At 44.4% G+C, this 19,555-nt stretch overlaps 1 protein-coding gene across 1 annotated transcript; it reads right to left on the reverse strand.

Annotated features, from left to right (window-relative positions):
- Positions 1–11,582: 11,582 nt before the first annotated feature.
- On the reverse strand, positions 11,583–18,971 carry LOC106552037 (torsin-1A). Its single transcript, XM_087704914.1, has 5 exons — positions 18,702–18,971; positions 16,826–17,091; positions 15,342–15,517; positions 13,516–13,643; positions 11,583–12,812 (listed from the first exon to the last, which is right to left on the reverse strand). Exons 1-5 carry the CDS (start codon positions 18,910–18,912, stop codon positions 12,562–12,564), a joined length of 1,032 nt encoding a protein of 343 aa, XP_087561040.1. The 5' UTR covers positions 18,913–18,971; the 3' UTR covers positions 11,583–12,561.
- Positions 18,972–19,555: the final 584 nt, after the last annotated feature.

The raw sequence follows: 19,555 nt of genomic DNA on the forward strand, positions 1-19,555 counted from the left end.
CCACCGCCCACTCAGGGACTGGAAGGCCTCCTCCACCCGGGGGCGCCGTGGCATTTCCACCATCATGAGTGGGGGTCTGTTTTGAGCACAGATGGAATCAGGAAGCGAAACACACCCCATCAACTCACCTGTGCTCATGCGTGAAGGTAGGCAGGCTACGAATGTGGAGGAGGAGGACTGGTGATCCAAAAGATCCCTTTCCAGTTTGAGAGGCATTGTGGATCCTCAGGGACTGGGGGAGCCTTCTCTGGGCTCTTCCAGTGTGATTCACCCCCACCGCCCACTCAGGGACTGGAAGGCCTCCAGGGCGCCGTGGCATTTCCACCAACATGAGTGGGGGTCTGTTTTGAGCACAGATGGAATCAGGAAGCGAAACACACCCCATCAACTCACCTGTGCTCATGCGTGAAGGTGGGCAGGCTTCGAATGTGGAGGGAGGACTGGTGATCTAAAAGATCCCTTTCCAGTTTGAGACGCGTTGGGGATCCTCAGGGACTGGGGAAGCCTTCTCTGGGCTCTTCCAGTGTGGTTCACCCCCACCGCCCACTCAGGGACTGGAAGGCCTCCTCCACCCGGGGGCGCCGTAGCATTTCCACCATCATGAGTGGGGGTCTGTTTTGAGCACAGATGGAATCAGGAAGAGAAACACACCCCATCAACTCACCTGTGCTCATGCGTGAAGGTAGGCAGGCTTCGAATGTGGAGGGAGGACTGGTGATCCAAAAGATCTCTTTCCAGTTTGAGAGGCGTTGTGGATCCTCAGGGACTGGGGGAGCCTTCTCTGGGCTCTTCCAGTGTGATTCACCCCCACCGCCCACTCAGGGACTGGAAGGCCTCCAGGGCGCCGTGGCATTTCCACCATCATGAGTGGGGGTCTGTTTTGAGCACAGATGGAATCAGGAAGAGAAACACACCCCATCAACTCACCTGTGCTCATGCGTGAAGGTGGGCAGGCTTCGAATGTGGAGGGAGGACTGGTGATCTAAAAGATCCCTTTCCAGTTTGAGAGGCGTTGGGGATCCTCAGGGACTGGGGGAGCCTTCTCTGGGCTCTTCCAGTGTGATTCACCCCCACCGCCCACTCAGGGACTGGAAGGCCTCCAGGGCGCCGTGGCATTTCCACCATCATGAGTGGGAGTGTGTTTTGAGCACAGATGGAATCAGGAAGCGAAACACACCCCATCAACTCGCCTGTGCTCATGCGTGAAGGTGGGCAGGCTTCGAATGTGGAGGGAGGACTGGTGATCTAAAAGATCCCTTTCCAGTTTGAGAGGCGTTGGGGATCCTCAGGGACTGGGGAAGCCTTCTCTGGGCTCTTCCAGTGTGATTCACCCCCACCGCCCACTCAGGGACTGGAAGGCCTCCTCCACCCGGGGGCGCCGTAGCATTTCCACCATCATGAGTGGGGTCTGTTTTGAGCACAGATGGAATCAGGAAGAGAAACGCACCCCATCAACTCACCTGTGCTCATGCGTGAAGGCAGGCAGGCTTCGAATGTGGAGGGAGGACTGGTGATCCAAAAGATCCCTTTCCAGTTTGAGAGGCGTTGGGGATCCTCAGGGACTGGGGGAGCCTTCTCTCTGAGCGCTCTGGGCTCCTCCAGTGTGATTCACCCCCACCGCCCACTCAGGGACTGGAAGGCCTCCTCCACCCGGGGGCGCCGTGGCATTTCCACCAACATGCATGCATGGGGGGGGGGGTCTGCTTTGAGCACAGATGGAATCAGGAGCAGTGCAGCCTTTCTCCTGAGAAATGCACCCCATCAACTCACTATGTGCTATATTCTATGCTATGTTGGTATATGGGATGCTCTTGGGGCGCTCTCAAATTCTAAGAACTACAGCTATAGTTAACACTATACCTTACCAAACACCTAATCACTAGTTCTCTCTCACCACACTGACATTCTTCTTGGTTTTAATAACCATTGCCTGGTCTAATCACCAAGAAAATTAGGGAATCTTTTATACATCATGGAACACACTTAGATTTAAAGAGAGTACTTGACCTTTTCTTTCTGGTTCTAACAACCATCCCCATGAGTAAAACTACACCTGGAAAGAAAACAAGAAATTCTATCATCTATCAACAGACACAGACAGCATTAAAATGTGTAGTATGTTGTGTTAATGAGTGACCCACAATTTCAGTGATTCTTCTACAGGTCAGTTTTGATTGACTGGGTGAAGTTGCATTCTTGGCGAAGATCTTATTCATTCTTGCGTTCCATTCTTTCTTCTATTTCTACCAAAAATGTTGCAGGCTGACAATCTAATTTTCTGTCTTCTAAAATGGTACGTTCCTTTGAGATTAAAAAAAATCAACGTTACTTCAGCTGCCACTGGAATTTTACTCCTAAGAATACACAATACATAGTGGTTACTTTATCTGGGCAAAAGGGGCTATCAGTTAGAGGAGGGCCATCCGCCTCCCCCAAACATTGAAGAATACAACTCTCAACTGTACTTACCTCACAGTGTGGAAGAAGACATCAAAGGTGAAGGCTCAGTCTTGGGCTGGGGACTTTTTTGTGGTCTCTTTTTCCTTCTTCTTTCGTTTCGTTTCTTCCTCTGCCATGCCTAAAACCGTTGTCTCTTTCAAAGAAAATTTGGCAGGTGGCATGCACGTGTTCCTCCTCTCAATCTCATAAGTTCTAAAATCTTCTATAGATCAACGGCCACACCTAGCATTAAAAGTGGCCATTGATGTTTTCTTTCTGGTTCTAAGAACCATTGCCAGGGCTAAATTATGCCAGGCAAAAAAGGAATAAAAACTATTATCAATTACTGCTAATATTTAACATTAAAAATGGCCATTGAGGTTTGTCTTTCTGGTTCTAAGAACCATTGCCAGGGCTAAATTATGCCAGGCAAAAAAGGAATAAAAACTATTATCAATTACTGCTAATATTTAACATTAAAAATGGCCATTGAGGTTTGTCTTTCTGGTTCTAAGAACCATTGCCAGGGCTAAATTATGCCAGGCAAAAAAGGAATAAAAACTATTATCAATTACTAGTAGTATTTAACATTAAAAATGGCCATTAAGATTTTCTTTCTGGTTCTAAGAACCATTGCCAGGGCTAAATTATGCCAGGCAAAAAAGGAATAAAAACTATTATCAATTACTAGTAGTATTTAACATTAAAAATGGCTATTGAGGTTTGTCTTTCTGGTTCTAAGAACCATTGCCAGGACTAAATTATGCCAGGCAAAAAAGGAATAAAAACTATTATCAATTACTAGTAGTATTTAACATTAAAAATGGCTATTGAGGTTTGTCTTTCTGGTTCTAAGAACCATTGCCAGGGCTAAGTTATGCCAGGCAAAAAAGGAATAAAAACTATTATCAATTACTAGTAGTATTTAACATTAAAAATGGCTATTGAGGTTTGTCTTTCTGGTTCTAAGAACCATTGCCAGGACTAAATTATGCCAGGCAAAAAAGGAATAAAAACTATTATCAATTACTAGTAGTATTTAACATTAAAAATGGCCATTGGGGTTTTCTTTCTGGTTCTAAGAACCATTGCCAGGACTAAATTATGCCAGGCAAAAAAGGAATAAAAACTATTATCAATTACTGCTAATATTTAACATTAAAAATGGCCATTGAGGTTTGTCTTTCTGGTTCTAAGAACCATTGCCAGGGCTAAGTTATGCCAGGCAAAAAAGGAATAAAAACTATTATCAATTACTGCTAATATTTAACATTAAAAATGGCCATTGAGGTTTGTCTTTCTGGTTCTAAGAACCATTGCCAGGGCTAAATTATGCCAGGCAAAAAAGGAATAAAAACTATTATCAAATACTGCTAATATTTAACATTAAAAATGGCCATTGAGGTTTGTCTTTCTGGTTCTAAGAACCATTGCCAGGGCTAAATTATGCCAGGCAAAAAAGGAATAAAAACTATTATCAAATACTGCTAATATTTAACATTAAAAATGGCCATTGAGGTTTGTCTTTCTGGTTCTAAGAACCATTGCCAGGACTAAATTATGCCAGGCAAAAAAGGTATAAAAACTATTATCAATTACTGCTAATATTTAACATTAAAAATGGCCATTGAGGTTTGTCTTTCTGGTTCCAAGAACCATTGCCAGGGCTAAATTATGCCAGGCAAAAAAGGAATAAAAACTATTATCAAATACTGCTAATATTTAACATTAAAAATGGCCATTGAGGTTTGTCTTTCTGGTTCTAAGAACCATTGCCAGGGCTAAATTATGCCAGGCAAAAAAGGAATAAAAACTATTATCAATTACTGCTAATATTTAACATTAAAAATGGCCATTGGGGTTTTCTTTCTGGTTCTAAGAACCATTGCCAGGGCTAAATTATGCCAGGCAAAAAAGGTATAAAAACTATTATCAATTACTGCTAATATTTAACATTAAAAATGGCCATTGGGGTTTTCTTTCTGGTTCTAAGAACCATTGCCAGGACTAAATTATGCCAGGCAAAAAAGGAATAAAAACTATTATCAATTACTAGTAGTATTTAACATTAAAAATGGCCATTGAGGTTTTCTTTCTGGTTCTAAGAACCATTGCCAGGACTAAATTATGCCAGGCAAAAAAGGAATAAAAACTATTATCAATTACTGCTAATATTTAACATTAAAAATGGCCATTGAGGTTTGTCTTTCTGGTTCTAAGAACCATTGCCAGGGCTAAGTTATGCCAGGCAAAAAAGGAATAAAAACTATTATCAATTACTGCTAATATTTAACATTAAAAATGGCCATTGAGGTTTGTCTTTCTGGTTCTAAGAACCATTGCCAGGGCTAAGTTATGCCAGGCAAAAAAGGAATAAAAACTATTATCAATTACTAGTAGTATTTAACATTAAAAATGGCCATTGAGGTTTGTCTTTCTGGTTCTAAGAACCATTGCCAGGGCTAAATTATGCCAGACAAAAAAGGAATAAAAACTATTATCAATTACTGCTAATATTTAACATTAAAAATGGCCATTGAGGTTTGTCTTTCTGGTTCTAAGAACCATTGCCAGGACTAAATTATGCCAGGCAAAAAAGGTATAAAAACTATTATCAATTACTGCTAATATTTAACATTAAAAATGGCCATTGAGGTTTGTCTTTCTGGTTCTAAGAACCATTGCCAGGACTAAATTATGCCAGGCAAAAAAGGAATAAAAACTATTATCAATTACTAGTAGTATTTAACATTAAAAATGGCCATTGGGGTTTTCTTTCTGGTTCTAAGAACCATTGCCAGGACTAAATTATGCGAGGCAAAAAAGGAATAAAAACTATTATCAATTACTAGTAGTATTTAACATTAAAAATGGCCATTGGGGTTTTCTTTCTGGTTCTAAGAACCATTGCCAGGGCTAAATTTATGCCAGGCAAAAAAGGTATAAAATCTATTATCAATTACTGGTAATATTTAACATTAAAAATGGCCATTGATGTTTTCATTCTGGTTCTAAGAACCATTGCCAGGGCTAAATTTATGCCAGGCAAAAAAGGTATAAAATCTATTATCAATGACTGTCCATACCTACAATTAAAAAGGGCAGTTGAGGCTTTCCTTTTGGTTCTAAGAACCATTGCCAGGGCTAAATTATGCCAGGCAGAAATCTATATATTATATAATCAATCACACCACCAGGTAGCATTCAGAATACTTGTTCCTCCACTCAGTCTGCCAAGGCAGAAAACTATAAGATCTCTTATAGATCACACCTAGCATTAGGAAAGGGCCGCTGAGGTTTTCATTCAGGTTCTAAAAACCATTGCCATAGCTAAAATCACGCCAGGTAGAAAACGATAATATCTACAATCAATCAATAGCCACACCTAGTATTAGGAAAGGGCCGTTGAGGTTTCATCACTATCATTCACATCAGACCAACAATCAAGATATAAAGTTTTCCCCTATCAAAGAAGCTAACTACAAAAACCCTACCAAGAACCTCCGAGACCATTTGCACCAACACGGAAAGAAGCCAGAAGAACATAAACCGAGGGGAAGCTACACTCCCTACCAACACTGACGACGACGGGTTCACTTTCAGTTCCAAGAAGTCTGGCTGGCACTGGCATTATTTCTAAGGGTGTAAAGGTGGGAGGGAGGTGATGCAAAGGACTCCCTTCCAGTCCGAGTCTCACTGAGGGGGTCCTCAGGCACTGGAGGAGGCTTCTAGCTGAGCGCTGTTGTCTCTTCCAGTGTGATTCGCCCTCACTGCCCACTCGGGGACCGAAAGGGAGACCCCAGAGAGGACTTCCCGTATGAGTCTCCCACAGTGTCTGCTCAGGGGCTCAATGAGACAGGCAGAGGATTGACTGCCTGGCTCATCCAGTCTGGGCGTCACAGAGTGGAAGCTCAGGGACTGAAAGACCTCCACAGGTAGGGGCATCACCCCCATCCCCACTTGTGTTTGTATGTGGAATGCTTGTGCGGGCCTCTCTGGTTCTAAGAACCACGGTCAATAGTGAAAATTATGTTGGGCCAGAGATTTTTTTAAATACTTTTTACCTACCTTTGTCACATTTATGACTGTACTTTTTACCATTGATACTTTGTAATGTTGTTTTTTTAAAAACTTTGCTAAAGCAAGCCTTAGACTAAACTTTAGCGAGGCCCAAAGAGTTTTGCAGTACCAACATGTTGCAAACAGTACCTGCCAGGCTTCCTCATGTTCATGACACACTGAAGAGTAAATGAAACCATGTGTCTTACTGTTGATGTCTTCTTCTTCGTCTACAGGTCAGTTTGGATTCGTGCCTTTGGGGGGGAAAATCAACATTACGAAATGATCAAATGATGTTCAGGGACTAGAATAGCAATCAAGTAATTCTACTGTTCCTAAACATACGGCCTGTATCCCCTGGGTTTACCCTTACTTACCTAGGGAAAATGGGCTATCAATTAGGGGAAGGCTATCCACCTCCCTCCAGTATCCCAAAAGCTGAGAAGAATACAAGACTCAAGCAAACTTACCTCATCGCGTAGAAGACAACATCACAGCTGAAGGCTGGCAGTCTTGGGCCGGAGACATCTTCTTCTTGCTTTCTGGGTTCTTCTTCCACTTTTCTTTCTTCTGCTGTGCATGGCAAGCGTTGTCTCTTTCAAGGACAGTTTGGTAGCAAAAGGGCTCTTGTTCCTCCTCTCAGTCTGAAAAGCTAGAAAACTATAAGATCTCTTCTAGATCAACGGCCACACCTAGCATTAGGAAAGGGCCGTTGAGGTTTTCATTCAGGTTCTAAAAACCATCACCATAGCTAAAATCACGCCAGGTAGAAAACGGTAATACCTACAATCAATCAATAGCCACACCTAGCATTAGGAAAGGGCCGTTGAGGTTTCATCACTATCATTCACATCAGACCAACAATCAAGATATAAAGTTTTCCCCTATCAAGGAACTGCCAAAGAAGCTAACTACAAAAACCCTACCAAGAACCTCCGAGACCATTTGCACCAACACGGAAAGAAGCCAGAAGAACATAAACCGAGGGCAAGCTACACTCCCTACCAACACCGACGACGACGGGTTCACTTTCAGTTCCAAGAAGTCTGGCTGGCACTGGCATTATTTCTAAGGGTGTAAAGGTGGGAGAGAGGTGATGCAAAGGACTCCCTTCCAGTCCGAGTCTCACTGAGGGGGTCCTCAGGCACTGGAGGAGGCTTCTAGCTGAGCGCTGTTGTCTCTTCCAGTGTGATTCGCCCTCACTGCCCACTCGGGGACTGAAAGGGCGACCCCAGAGAGGACTTCCCGTATGAGTCTCCCACAGTGTCTGCTCAGGGGCTCAATGAGACAGGCAGCGGATTGACTGCCTGGCTCATCCAGTCTGGGCATCACAGAGTGGAAGCTCAGGGACTGAAAGACCTCCACAGGTAGGGGCATCACCCCCATCCCCACTTGTGTTTGTATGTGGAATGCTTGTGCGGGCCTCTCTGGTTCTAAGAACCACGGCCAATAGTGAAAATTATGTTACATCAGAAATTTTTGATACTTCTCAGGTAAGTTTGTCACACTTTATGACTGCTCTTTTTACCACTGATACTTTGTAATGTTTCCTTTTTAAGAAAACCTTTGCTAAAGCAAGCCTTGGGCTTAGGATAAACTTTAGCAAGGCCCAAAGATTTTTGTTGCTGTAAACATGTTGCAAACAGTACCTGCCAGGCTTCCTCATGTTCATGACACACTCAAAGAGTAAATGAAACCATGTGTCTTACTGTTGATGTCTTCTTCTTCGTCTAGTTTGGATTCATGCCTTTGGGGGGAAAAAATCAACATTACGAAATGATCAAATGATGTTCAGGGACTACAATAGCAATCAAGTAATTTTACAAAGGACTTGTATGTGATTTATCCTATAAGTGAAAGAAGACATGGTAAAAACAATTGGAACGGTGTGCTCTTGGGAATACCTCAGACTAAGCAACTAGTTCTTTACATGTTTTGCTTATTTTAAGGGGTTGAGCCATGGCTAAAATTTCCTCAGGTCCCCAGAGTTAATTTTATTCAGGAAAGTAATGGTAACTCCAGGTCCTGAAGCTATTTAGCCTTTAAACTAATTTTAATGCTTGTTCACCTGTGATTTTGCCCTTTTAACTGCCCCTGGCTAAAATTGCCTCAGTTTTATTCCTGAGAGTAAAATTAGCTCCTTTTTGGTTAGCCTTGACCTTTTCTTACTTGCAGTACTTTTAGTCTGCAATTGACATGGCTATTATTTCAGACTTTACTCAGTAGCCAATTTTAACTCTTATTAACACCTGTGATGGTTTGGTTTTTTTAAAAGGGCCCTGGCTGAGATTACCCTAGGTTCCATCCACATTTTATTAAGAACTTGGTTAAAGTTACCTCAGACCTCAATAACTGACTTTATTTCAAGAAAATAAGATCAACTCCTGGACCTGAAGTAATATAAAACATCCTTTTAACAGGATTACCTAAAATTCCACCAGTATTTTACTAAAAACTTGAGCCTTGGATGAAATTACCTCAGAATAACCCCCAAAGCTGCCTTTTATTTCAAGAAAATAAGGTCAACTTCTAGACCTGAAGTAATTTTAGTTAACTTTTTCCTTTACCTACTTGAAATATTTAATCTGCAAAGCCATGGCTATGATTACCTCAAACTTAACTCAGAAGCTATTTTTAACTCTTATTCACACCCGTGGTTTAAAAATGTTTTTTAAAAGTGGCCCTTTACCTCAGGTTCCACCAATTTTTTTACTCTAAAACCTTCAATTTTGGCTAAAATTATCTCAGACCTCAAGAATTGACTTTATTCCTGAGAACAAAGTCAGCTCCAGAAGACAATTTTACCTTTAAAGCTAATTTTTAACTCCTATTCACACCTGTGGTGGTTTGGTCCTTTTTTTCTAAAAGGGACATGGCCGAGATTACCTCAAGTTCCACCAATTTTTTTAATAACTCAGCCTTGACTAGAATTACTTCAGTAGTTTGCGTTATTCCCTGAGGCAAACCCCATGGGTAAGACTGAGGTAACGTATCTTAAGAGGTATTTGAGTCCTTTAAATAATACACCTTTGAGGTATATGAGGACCCAGACTGTGGGGGCGATATGCTGACTCTGTAAACCGCTTAGAGGGCTGAAAGCCCTATGAAGCGGTATAGAAGTCTAACTGCTATTGCTATATTATCTCAGCCGTCCCTGGGGTTTTACTCCTCAGAAGACACGCCCTGAGGTTAAAAGTACCACAGGTGCCCTCCCGACTCCCCGAGAACAATATATTATTAATTAAAATGCTCACGTTCCCCTCCGTATCCTACTACAAGGCATAAAAAGTCTTAGCTAGAATTACCTCAAAAGCTCAAAAGGCCCTGCCCGGCCTCGAGCTCGAGGACTTGGGCAGCGGAGGCGCCGCTGAGAGACTATTAGTATTATTATTTGCTTTGCGGCGCCCCGCAGCATCGTCCTTTTCGAGGAGCGAGAGACGCGGCGGCAGCAGCGGAGGTTACCGCTTCGCCAGCACGCGGCCAAATTTCACACGCAGCTGAGGAGCCCGCCGACTTTTTAAATGGTCCCCGCCTCTCGGAGAGAGAGAGGGGGGGGGGAGAGAGGCCTCCCGGCCAATCCGAGGGACGGCTTTTCGTAGTATCCAATGAACGGGCGAGGTGGGCGGGGAGAAGGAGGGACTCTCCGCGGCTCCGGCTCAGCAGGATTTGGGCGGGAAAGGGCGCGCGCCGGCGCTCGCATCCAGCGCGCACGCGCGGTTTCCTTCTGTTCCCGTCCGGGGGTCCGGCTCATCACGGCCACGTGCAGCCACGTGCACAGGAAGTCGGAGTAGGGTTGGGGGCTTTTGCCTCCCCCGCTGCAAAGGCCCACCTTTCGAAGTTATTCTCCATTATATTTGCCTTTTTTTTTTAAAGCATTGAGAGATCAGAGGATGACTTGGGCTTATACTGGGGATGTTTTGGATTACAAGTCCCATCAGCTACCCCACCTCGGGGTGGGGGTGTGGATAGGGAACATACCTTCCTGCAATGGAGCTCCCCCCCCCCCCTTGAGCAGTTTTCCCTTCTGATTAAAATGCTTTTATAAAAAAATCCCTGAAAATGTAATAATTACAAAACCCCTCCCCATAACCCCCCCAAAGACCAGGTGATGGGAATTGTAGTCCAAAGCATCTCCAAAATTCAACCCCTTTTTCTGCTTTTTTTTTTCATCTTCTCCACCCTGTCACAATCCCACCAGGAAGCCCTTGAGTTATATTTTGTGGTGCAAATATTGAATTTGTTGTTTTACCAGTTTTGTTCTTCAAGGAAAAAAAAAATCCCCTGACTGTCTTGTTTTGCTTTCTAGGGATTCTGCTTAAATATAATAGTTTTTGATACACGGGTGTCCTGCCCTGGGAAACAAATTGAACCCAAATTCGAAACTATTTCTTCCTTTTTCTATTATAGGAACTTTTTCCCACCCCCTAGCCCCCAAATCCCAGTTAAATGTTTTCAAAAGAGGTACTTGTCCAAAAAATGCAAAATAATAAATTGGCTGGATTGCATTTCTTCATGGTTTAAATGTGGTTTATGGAATGAACCAGGTTTTCTACCCTTAAATGACACTGAACTGTAAATTACCCATACAAGCTACTTTCGCGGAGCACCCTGAAGTGGACAAACCCAGCTATGGAGAAAACTGGCTGTTTTCTACTTTGTGGGTTAGAACAAAGTTGCAATGGGGAGAAACTGATCTTTTTGGATATTGCATTACACAGACTGAAGGTTGTGGACTCATAGCTTAGGACAGTGTTTCCCAACCTTCGCAACTTGAAGATGTCCGGACTTCAACTCCCAGAATTCCCCAGCCAGCGAATGCTGGCTGGGGGATTCTGGGAGTTGAAGTCTGGACATCTTCAAGTTGCCATGGTTGGGAAACACTGGCTTAGCAGATCTAGGCAAGGCGTGGCTTTTTTTAAAAAGGCTTACAAAATCTAACAAACCCACCATACGATCAAAATCCCACTCCATTTCCCATGGCAGCAGCAATCTACCCAAATTGAACTTTTAATGAAGTCCCTTTCAACAATTCCACCATGTTGCGCCCTCCAGACAGGGTAGGACAAGTGACCTTCAGAATTAAATCAACTGGCTTGGCTTTTCTTTATTCACAAAAATATTCCCAGAACGTTCAACAAAGAGATGAATACCTTCTTGTTACTGCTTCACAAAGCCATTTTATTTGGATGGCTGGAGGAAAAGGAACATTTTTGCGAGTGATGGCAGAGACCCCCAACATTAAAATGTTCTCAGAAATTCTGTCTCTTGGCACGAAGGCAACATTTTTAGAATTGGTTCTGAGAAGTTCTTGCTTCAAGGAATTGCAGGTGATTCTCAGAATACTTGGAATACGTCGGCTGTTCAGCCCCAGCAGTAGTTAAGATGGCCAACTGTGTTTTATTCCAGTGACGAAAAATATCTCCCTGAAAGAGTGTCAAATCTTTTGTTGCTCGACAATTCTGACAGCGCTAAATCACTTAGATTATTTTTTTTCTTTCTTCTTTTTTTTTTTTAGCACCAACTCTGATCTCGATACAGAATAAAGGCTTTTAAAAAGCAGATCGAAGGATACCCAAAGAATCATTTCTAATGAAGTGTACTACGTTAGCTCAAGATTGCTGGAAAGATTCCAACTGTTCATTTGTAGAACATTAAAAAAAAATGCACGGATTCAAAAACATTCCTTCATTTCTTAGGAGTCACAAACGTTTCAAAAAGAAAAGAAAAATCAGAATACTTTGCGTACCAACCGTTATCTAGTTAGAACCGTTTTCACTTCCAGATAGAAGGATGTGTTCCCTAAAGATCTCGCGACGTGGACCAAAACACAGTCATGATTAAAAACAATTTTTCAACGGATGGACCGAGAAACTCTTCTCTTAACGAACGAGCCACAATTTTAGATTTCCAAAATCCCAGCTCTCCCCCAATCTCAATTAATTGTCCTGTTTACGTAGGTTAAAATCTTAGGGGAGGGGGAGAGAGAGAGAGAGAGAGATTTGGTCCTCTGAACGGATTCATTTCCCCCTCCCCTTCCTCTGAAGTTGCAAGTGAAAACCAATTTTAGACGTCGTAATAGAAATCTAATTTTGTGTAAACTGTCTTGCATCCTTTGTCAGAATAGATCTTCTCCTCTTTGGGGAAATAGGTCATCTCATTGGCCACCCGAGAGACCACGTCTTCATTTACTGCGTGGCCCCGCGATTCCAGTTCAGACCTGATGCACATTTTCACGTGGTTGATTTCCAGAGGCAGGAAGGGGATAAAGTAATCGATGACATTTCGGTCGATCAGGCTGCTGTGCCAAAATCCACCTGCAAAAGAAAAGCAAAGTTGTCTTGAGTGCGATTCCTTTGTAATGCAATTGAAACAAAATGAACTATATAGGCAGCCCAGTATTTAAGGGGCTGCCACAAAAAAGAGGAGGGTCAATTTATTTTCCAAAGCACCAGAAGGCAAGACAAGAAGCAACGGAGGGAAACTAATCCAGGAGAGAAGCAAGCTAGAACTAAGAAATTTCCTGGCAGAATAAACCAGTGGAAGGACTTTTTCTCCAGATGTTGTAGATGCTCCACCACTGGAGGCTTTCAAAACAGATTGGACAGTTATTTGTTCAGAACAGTGGAAGTTCTTCAGCTTGTGCCGAGGTGACGCAGTGGTTAGAGTGCAGCACTGCAGGCTACTTCAGCTGACTGCAGTTCTGCAGTTCAGCGGTTCAAATCTCACCGGCTCAGGGTTGACTCAGCCTTCCATCCTTCTGAGGTGGGTAAAATGAGGACCCGGATTGTTGTTGAGGGCAATATGCTGACTCTGTAAACCGCTTAGAGAGGGCTGAAAGCCCTATGAAGCGGCATATAAGTCTAACTGCTATTGCTATTGTGCAGGGGGTTGGACTAGAAGACCTCTGGGGTCCCTTCTAACTCTTGCTACCCTGCTTTTCTCCAAAGCAACTCAAGGCAGGATAAGAAAAAAATAATGGGTGGAAACTTTGGTAAATAAATAAATTGTGTTACTCACTATTTTTGTTATTAAACACAGAATTTGACAATTGCTGTTGCAAAACATGCAGAGGAATCTCTTCCCTCTTCTTCCCTCTCTTCCAATAATCGAGAGCCACTTCGGTTATTCTTTCAGCTCCAGCATTGCTGGGGGGCGGAGGGGGGGGGGCGGGGAAAAAAAAGAAGAGAGATTTCACACACAAGCAGCCGAAAGCGGTTTCTATGCTCCTGCAAAGGAGGGCTGAAGAATGCCAGCCACTACAACAGTGTTTCTCAACCTTGTCAACTTGAAGATGTCCGGACTTCAACTCCCAGAATTCCCCAGCCAGCATTCGCTGGCTGGGGAATTCTGGGAGTTGAAATCCGGACATCTTCAAGTTGACAAGGTTGAGAAACACTGCACTGCAATTAAGCAGTTTTGGCTGGATGGAAAATAAATCCAGATCTCCCCCCCCCCCCCCCCGCCTACTTTTTGACATAATCTTTCGAAGGGTAACAGGAACACGACAGCATTGTGTTAGAATCCATAAAACAGCCCTTGACTTATAACCGCAATCATTATTTTTGTGTTGCTAAGTGAGACATTTAGGTGACATTTGCTTCATTTTAGCACCTTTCCTGCCAGAGTTGTTCAGGGAATTGAACAGTGTTTGTTAATTTTGTCACACGGTTGTTAAGTGAACCTGAATTTCCTGCGGACTTCGCTTGTCAGAAGGTCGCGAAGGTGGATCACGTGCCTCTGGGATATTGCAACCGTCATAAACATGAACCCAGTGGCCAAGTATCTGAATTTTGATCACATGGCCATGGGGAAGCTGCAACACTCGTGTGAAAACAGCCTGGGGCTGTTGACCTCTGGATTGAGGTCCAGCCCCGCTTAGATTGGGTGCATGTTGTGGCTTTTTAAATTTGTTGTGTTTTATCTGTTTTTTATTTCTTTTAATTTCTGTTGCTGTAAGCCGCCCAGAGTCCTCCAGGATTGGGCGGCCTATAAATTTAATAAACAGTTAAACAGTTAAAAAAGGGTCCCAAGTCTTTTTTGTTTTAGCGTTATTGTAACTTTGAACAGTCACTAAGCAAACCGTCGTAAGTAGAGAACTACCTGTACACCTGTAACTCAGGAGTACCTGGCTCCCGATTCAATGACTGCCCCCCCGCCCCCTACTTAGCAACAAACATTTTGGTCCCAATTGCAGCTATAAGTTGAGCACTACCTGTATTTGCTGGGGAAATATTTGAAGGAAACAAATTATAGAGGTGACACTGACGGTTCCACCACAAAACCGCGGTAGACAAAAGCGCGCTTGACGAAAGCGCGTACGTGACGTCATCACAGCGCGACGAAAACATCGCGCTGTGAGCGGTAAATTTAAAATTAAAGCGAAACCTTACCCTAACCCCCCCAAACTTAACCCTAAACCTAACCCTTAACCTAATGCTAACCCTTAACCTAACGCTAAACCTAACCCTAACGCTTAACGTAACCCTAAACCTAACCCTAACCCTAAACCTAACCCTTGCCTTTATGTGAATCGGCTTGCTTTAATTTTATTTTAATTTTATTTTAATTTTTAAATTTTTTTCGTCGCGCTGCTGATGATGTTAGGTACGCGCTTTCGTCGGGCGCGCTTTTGTTGACCGCGGTTTTGACGGGTCACGGACACTGACAGATAAGCAATAAAAAAGGACTAAAATTAGGTTTTAGTTTAGTTTAGTTTAGTTTTAGGTTTACAATACCCTAGATTTTTAATGACTAGAATCCTGAAATTTACTCCAGCGAATTTGTTTTAAAATAAACATTTCTTTTGCCTTGTGTGGTGGCCCATCACTGGCATGGTGCCTCACCTGAGGAAAATGAAAATCGCTTTTCGATACGAGACGCCGTCTATTTCTTCATAATATTCCAGGAAAGGCTTGATGGAGTCTATGAGCCCGGCGTGCATTTTATCCATTTCGTCAAATATGAAGATCGACCTGCCACAGGCGCTCACGTTGCCACGAATCCACGTTTGCAGTTGGTCCTGAGAGATTAGAAGCAAAGCTGAACTGAAGGAGCCCATCAAAAAGCGGAAAGGGAAACTAAAAGGCCTGAGCGCACTCCGCGGCAATCCACACCCAGAGGAGCAGAGATCGACACCAAGATTTAACGCTAGACCAACAATCAAGAAGTCTACAAAACGAGGAACTACCAACACAGACAAATAAGGCAACAGCAAACAGCAGCCCAATCAAGGAGCCATCGAGAACCTCTCACCAACATCGACAAGGCAAGCCGCTTGCGTATAAAACGAGAGCAGTGCTACCTTTCTGCTACTGATGACGTTACCTAGTTTGGTAATGAAATGTCTTTCAGTACGCAAAAGGCGATCAAATGACCCCAGCGATATTGCAACCGTTGTAAATGCAAGTCTGACTTTTGATGATATAACCTGGGGATGCTGGCGAAGATGGTCGTAAGTCCCTTTTAACAGGGCCTTCGAATGGTCACTAAATGAACTATTATAAGTCGAGGACTACCTGTTACTCAGGAGAACAATGGGCCTCCCTGCAGGGTCCTCCGGATCCGCTCCCCACAGTTGCTTTCGTGGTGTGGCGACAAGAACGTGGTCCTTAACACCAAGGAAGCCAAGGAGCTTATTATAGTGGACTATAGAGGGAACAGATCAGACGTCCAGCCCCTGGTCATCAATGGAGACTGAGTGGAGCAACAGTTTTAGGTTTCTGGGTGTTGTCATAAAAAGAGGACCTGGCTTGGGGCAACTCACATTGCAGCCCTGGTCAAAAGGGCCCAGCAGAGATTACATTACCCAAGACTTCTTGGGAAACTGAATGGAAAACTGCTGGTGACCTTCTACCGCCGCACCAGAGAGAGTATTTTAACTTAATGCCCCTGTGCCTAGTTCGCCAACTGCACAGGGGCAGATAGGAAGGAGCGCCAGAGGGCCAACGTCATTGCCCAGAGGATCATGGGTTGCCCCCCTCCCCTCTTTGGAAGAGCTTTATAGCTCCAGCTGCCTTAAGAAAGTTCAAAACATTCTCAAAGATCCATCCCATCCTGGGCAACCTTTGTTTTTTGAACCATTACCATCTGGCAGACGGTACAGGACAATAAAAACAAGGGCGAAAAACAGCTTCTATCCCAGGGCAGGAACCATACTGAATTCCATGGTATAGTGCAATATCGGGTTTTCAATTTCAATTATATAGATTACAGAATGTAAAGGATGTATGTTTTTTTTTTTTTAATTTTTATAGTTCTATAAACTGAAGACGGCATTTAATTTCGTGGTCCCATGTGCAATGACAATGAGGCAAACTAACTAACTAACCTTGTAATGGCTGATGTTCTGCTGATGTGGGAAGTGCAGAGTGGACACGAACTGGTGGACGTATCTGCTCTTCAGCCCTTCGTCGTAAAGGCTTTCTGCCACAATCTTGCTGACGAAGTTTTTGCCCGTCCCCGTCCACCCGTGCAAAGAGAGCGCCAGGGGTTTCTTCGGATTCGGGTTGGCCAAAAACCCCGTCACGGCTTTCACAATCACCTCCGACACCAGGTGTTGCCCGAAGACTTTTTTCCCCAGATTGTCCTTAAGATCTGCAGAAGGGAGGAGGGGTGGGGGTGGGGGAACGATGGGAGAAGCCAGAATTTTTTTTTAAAAAAAAGAACGATAGTCTGAGAACATTGGAATTGGAAGGTCTTCTATAGGAATAGAGGAATGTTTTACCCCTCGGAAAGGGGAGATCAACAAAACTTGTTCAAAGGATTCAAAGACACACACACACAGAGCATGGGAGAGTACAGTGAATTTAGAAAGAGTGCAGAGAAGAGCAGCAAAGATGATTAGGGGACTGGAGGCTAGAACATATAAAGAACGGTTGCAGGAACTGGGTATGTCTAGTTTAATAAAAAGAAGGACCAGGGGAGACAGGATAGCAGTCTTCCAATATCTCAGGGGTTGCCCCAAAGAAGAGGGAGTCAAGCTATTCTCCAAAGCACCTGAGGGCAGGACAAGGAGCAATGGGTGGAAACTAATCAAGGAGAGAAGCAACTTAGAACTGAGGAGAAATTTCCTGACAGAGATGAAAAATTAATCATTGGAATAACTTGCCTCCAGACGTTGTAAATGCTCCAACACTGGAAGTTTTTAAAGAAGAGATTAGACAACTATGCTTGTGAAATGGTGTAGGGTTTCTGGCCTAAGCAGGGGGTTGGATTAGAAGACCTCCAAGGCCCCTTCCAATAATTCTAATTCTAATAAGAGCCGAGGTGGCGCAGTGGTTAGGGTGCAGTACTGCAGGCCACTTCAGCTGACTGCTAGATCAGCAGTTTGGCTGTTCAAATCTCACCGGCTCAGGGTTGACTCAGCCTTCCATCCTTCCAAGGTGGGTGAAATGAGGACCCAGACTGTGGGGGCAATTTTCTGACTCTGTAAACTGCTTAGAGAGGGCTGAAAGCCCTATGAAGCGGTATATAAGTCTAACTGCTATTGCTATTCTAATAATTCTATTCCTATTACATTCTATTCTACTCTACATCTATTCTATTCTTCATTCCAATACTTATTCTATTCTATTTTAATAAGCAATGCAGGAACAGTCCTTGACTTACAACCAATTATTTAGTGACTGTTCAAAGTTAGAACAGCACTGAAGAAAAGGCGGCAGGGCAGATTTCCACACTTACGACGGTGGCAGCGTCCCCATGGTCACATGATCAAAATTCAGTCTCTTGGCAAACTTGACTCCTATTTATGATCAGGGGGTCACGTGATCCTCTTTTTGCGACCTTTTAAAGCAGTGTTTCTCAACCTTGGGAACTTGAAGACGTCCGGACTTCAACTCCCAGAATTCCCCAGCCAGCATTCGCTGGCTGGGGAATTCTGGGAGTTGAAGTCCGGACGTCTTCAAGTTGCTAAGGTTGAGAAACACTGTTTTAAAGCCAAGGGGGGAAGCCGGATGCGCTTAACACGGTGTGACTAATTTAACGTTGAACAAATGTGTCAAGAAAGGTCGTTAAACGGGGCAAACCCCACTTAAAATAACTCGCCAACAGCATAATCGTTGGGCTCCCTTGTGGTCGTAAGTCGAGGACGGCCTGGTCACCTGCGCCACCCCGCCCACCTCCCAGTGACGTCAGAGCGCGCCCTCCCCTTCCACGTCCGCAGCGGGCCCCGCCCCCTTCCCGCAGCGGGTGACGTCACCCACCTCGCCCGACCTGCGGCGGCGGCCTCTCCAGGCAGCATTCGGCGAAGTAGCAATAGAGCCTCGGGAGGGAGATGAGGCCGGTGAGGGCCGAGGCGGTGCCGGCCAGCGCGATGCCCATCGTGAACGGGTCCATCGCCCGCGCCGCCGGGCCCAGCTGCCACAGCACCAAGGCCAGGCCCCATACCGCCCCGGGCGCTCGGAGAAGCTTCATCGCCGGCAGCCGCGCTTGGGCCGCAGCCTAGTGCGCCTCAGCGCCTCGCTTCCGCTTCCGGCCGGGCTGCTTCCGGCCCCGCGGCCGCCATCTTTGCGCCGGGCCGGTTGGGAAAGGCCATTGGCTGCCGGGGAGAGGGGGCGTGGCTTTGCTTCCCCGCCTCCCTCCCGTTGCAGCCTGTCAGATTTCCACCTTTTAGATCTTCTCACGATCAGCAGACCCGAGTCAGCAAGCCAAATCGCGTTTTCAACTTCACACACCCCCAACCCGCAGTTCTTGGATGCACGTCCACTTGAACTCCCAAGAACTGACACGCATTTCAGCCCATTAATGAATTGCAATAAATCCTTTTTTATTGGGGACGGACGGACAGATTTCTCCCTGCTAGGACGTGGTTTTTGCAAAAAGGACAAGTTGCAGAGTGGGTTTGCTCTTGCTCTAATCCCTAAATATCTATTGTTCCGATTTAAATAGCTGCCCATCTTAAGGTAAACGGCTACAAACTCGATTGCAGAAAATGCGACTTCAGCAACAGAATGGTCAACGCCTGGAATGCTCTACCTGACTCCGTTGTTGCATCCTCAAACCCCCCAAAGCTTCAAACTGTCTAGTGTGGACCTCACCCCATTACTAAGAGGTCCGT

Source organism: Thamnophis sirtalis, unplaced genomic scaffold (genome assembly GCF_051295495.1).
Source record: "Thamnophis sirtalis isolate CommonGarterSnake01/CBP01778 unplaced genomic scaffold, rThaSir2_p1.2 scaffold_2, whole genome shotgun sequence".
NCBI lineage: Eukaryota > Metazoa > Chordata > Lepidosauria > Squamata > Natricidae > Thamnophis > Thamnophis sirtalis.

Coding starts and splice junctions, on each gene's coding strand:
- LOC106552037 (XM_087704914.1), bottom strand. CDS start 18,912: ATGAAGCTTCTCCGAGCGCCCGGGGCGGTATGGGGCCTGGCCTTGGTG. Junction 15,518..16,825: donor AGAACATCAGCCATTACAAG/GTTAGTTAGTTA, acceptor CTAATCTCTCAG/GACCAACTGCAAACGTGGAT. Junction 12,813..13,515: donor TGTGTTTAATAACAAAAATA/GTGAGTAACACA, acceptor TTTCTTTTGCAG/GTGGATTTTGGCACAGCAGC.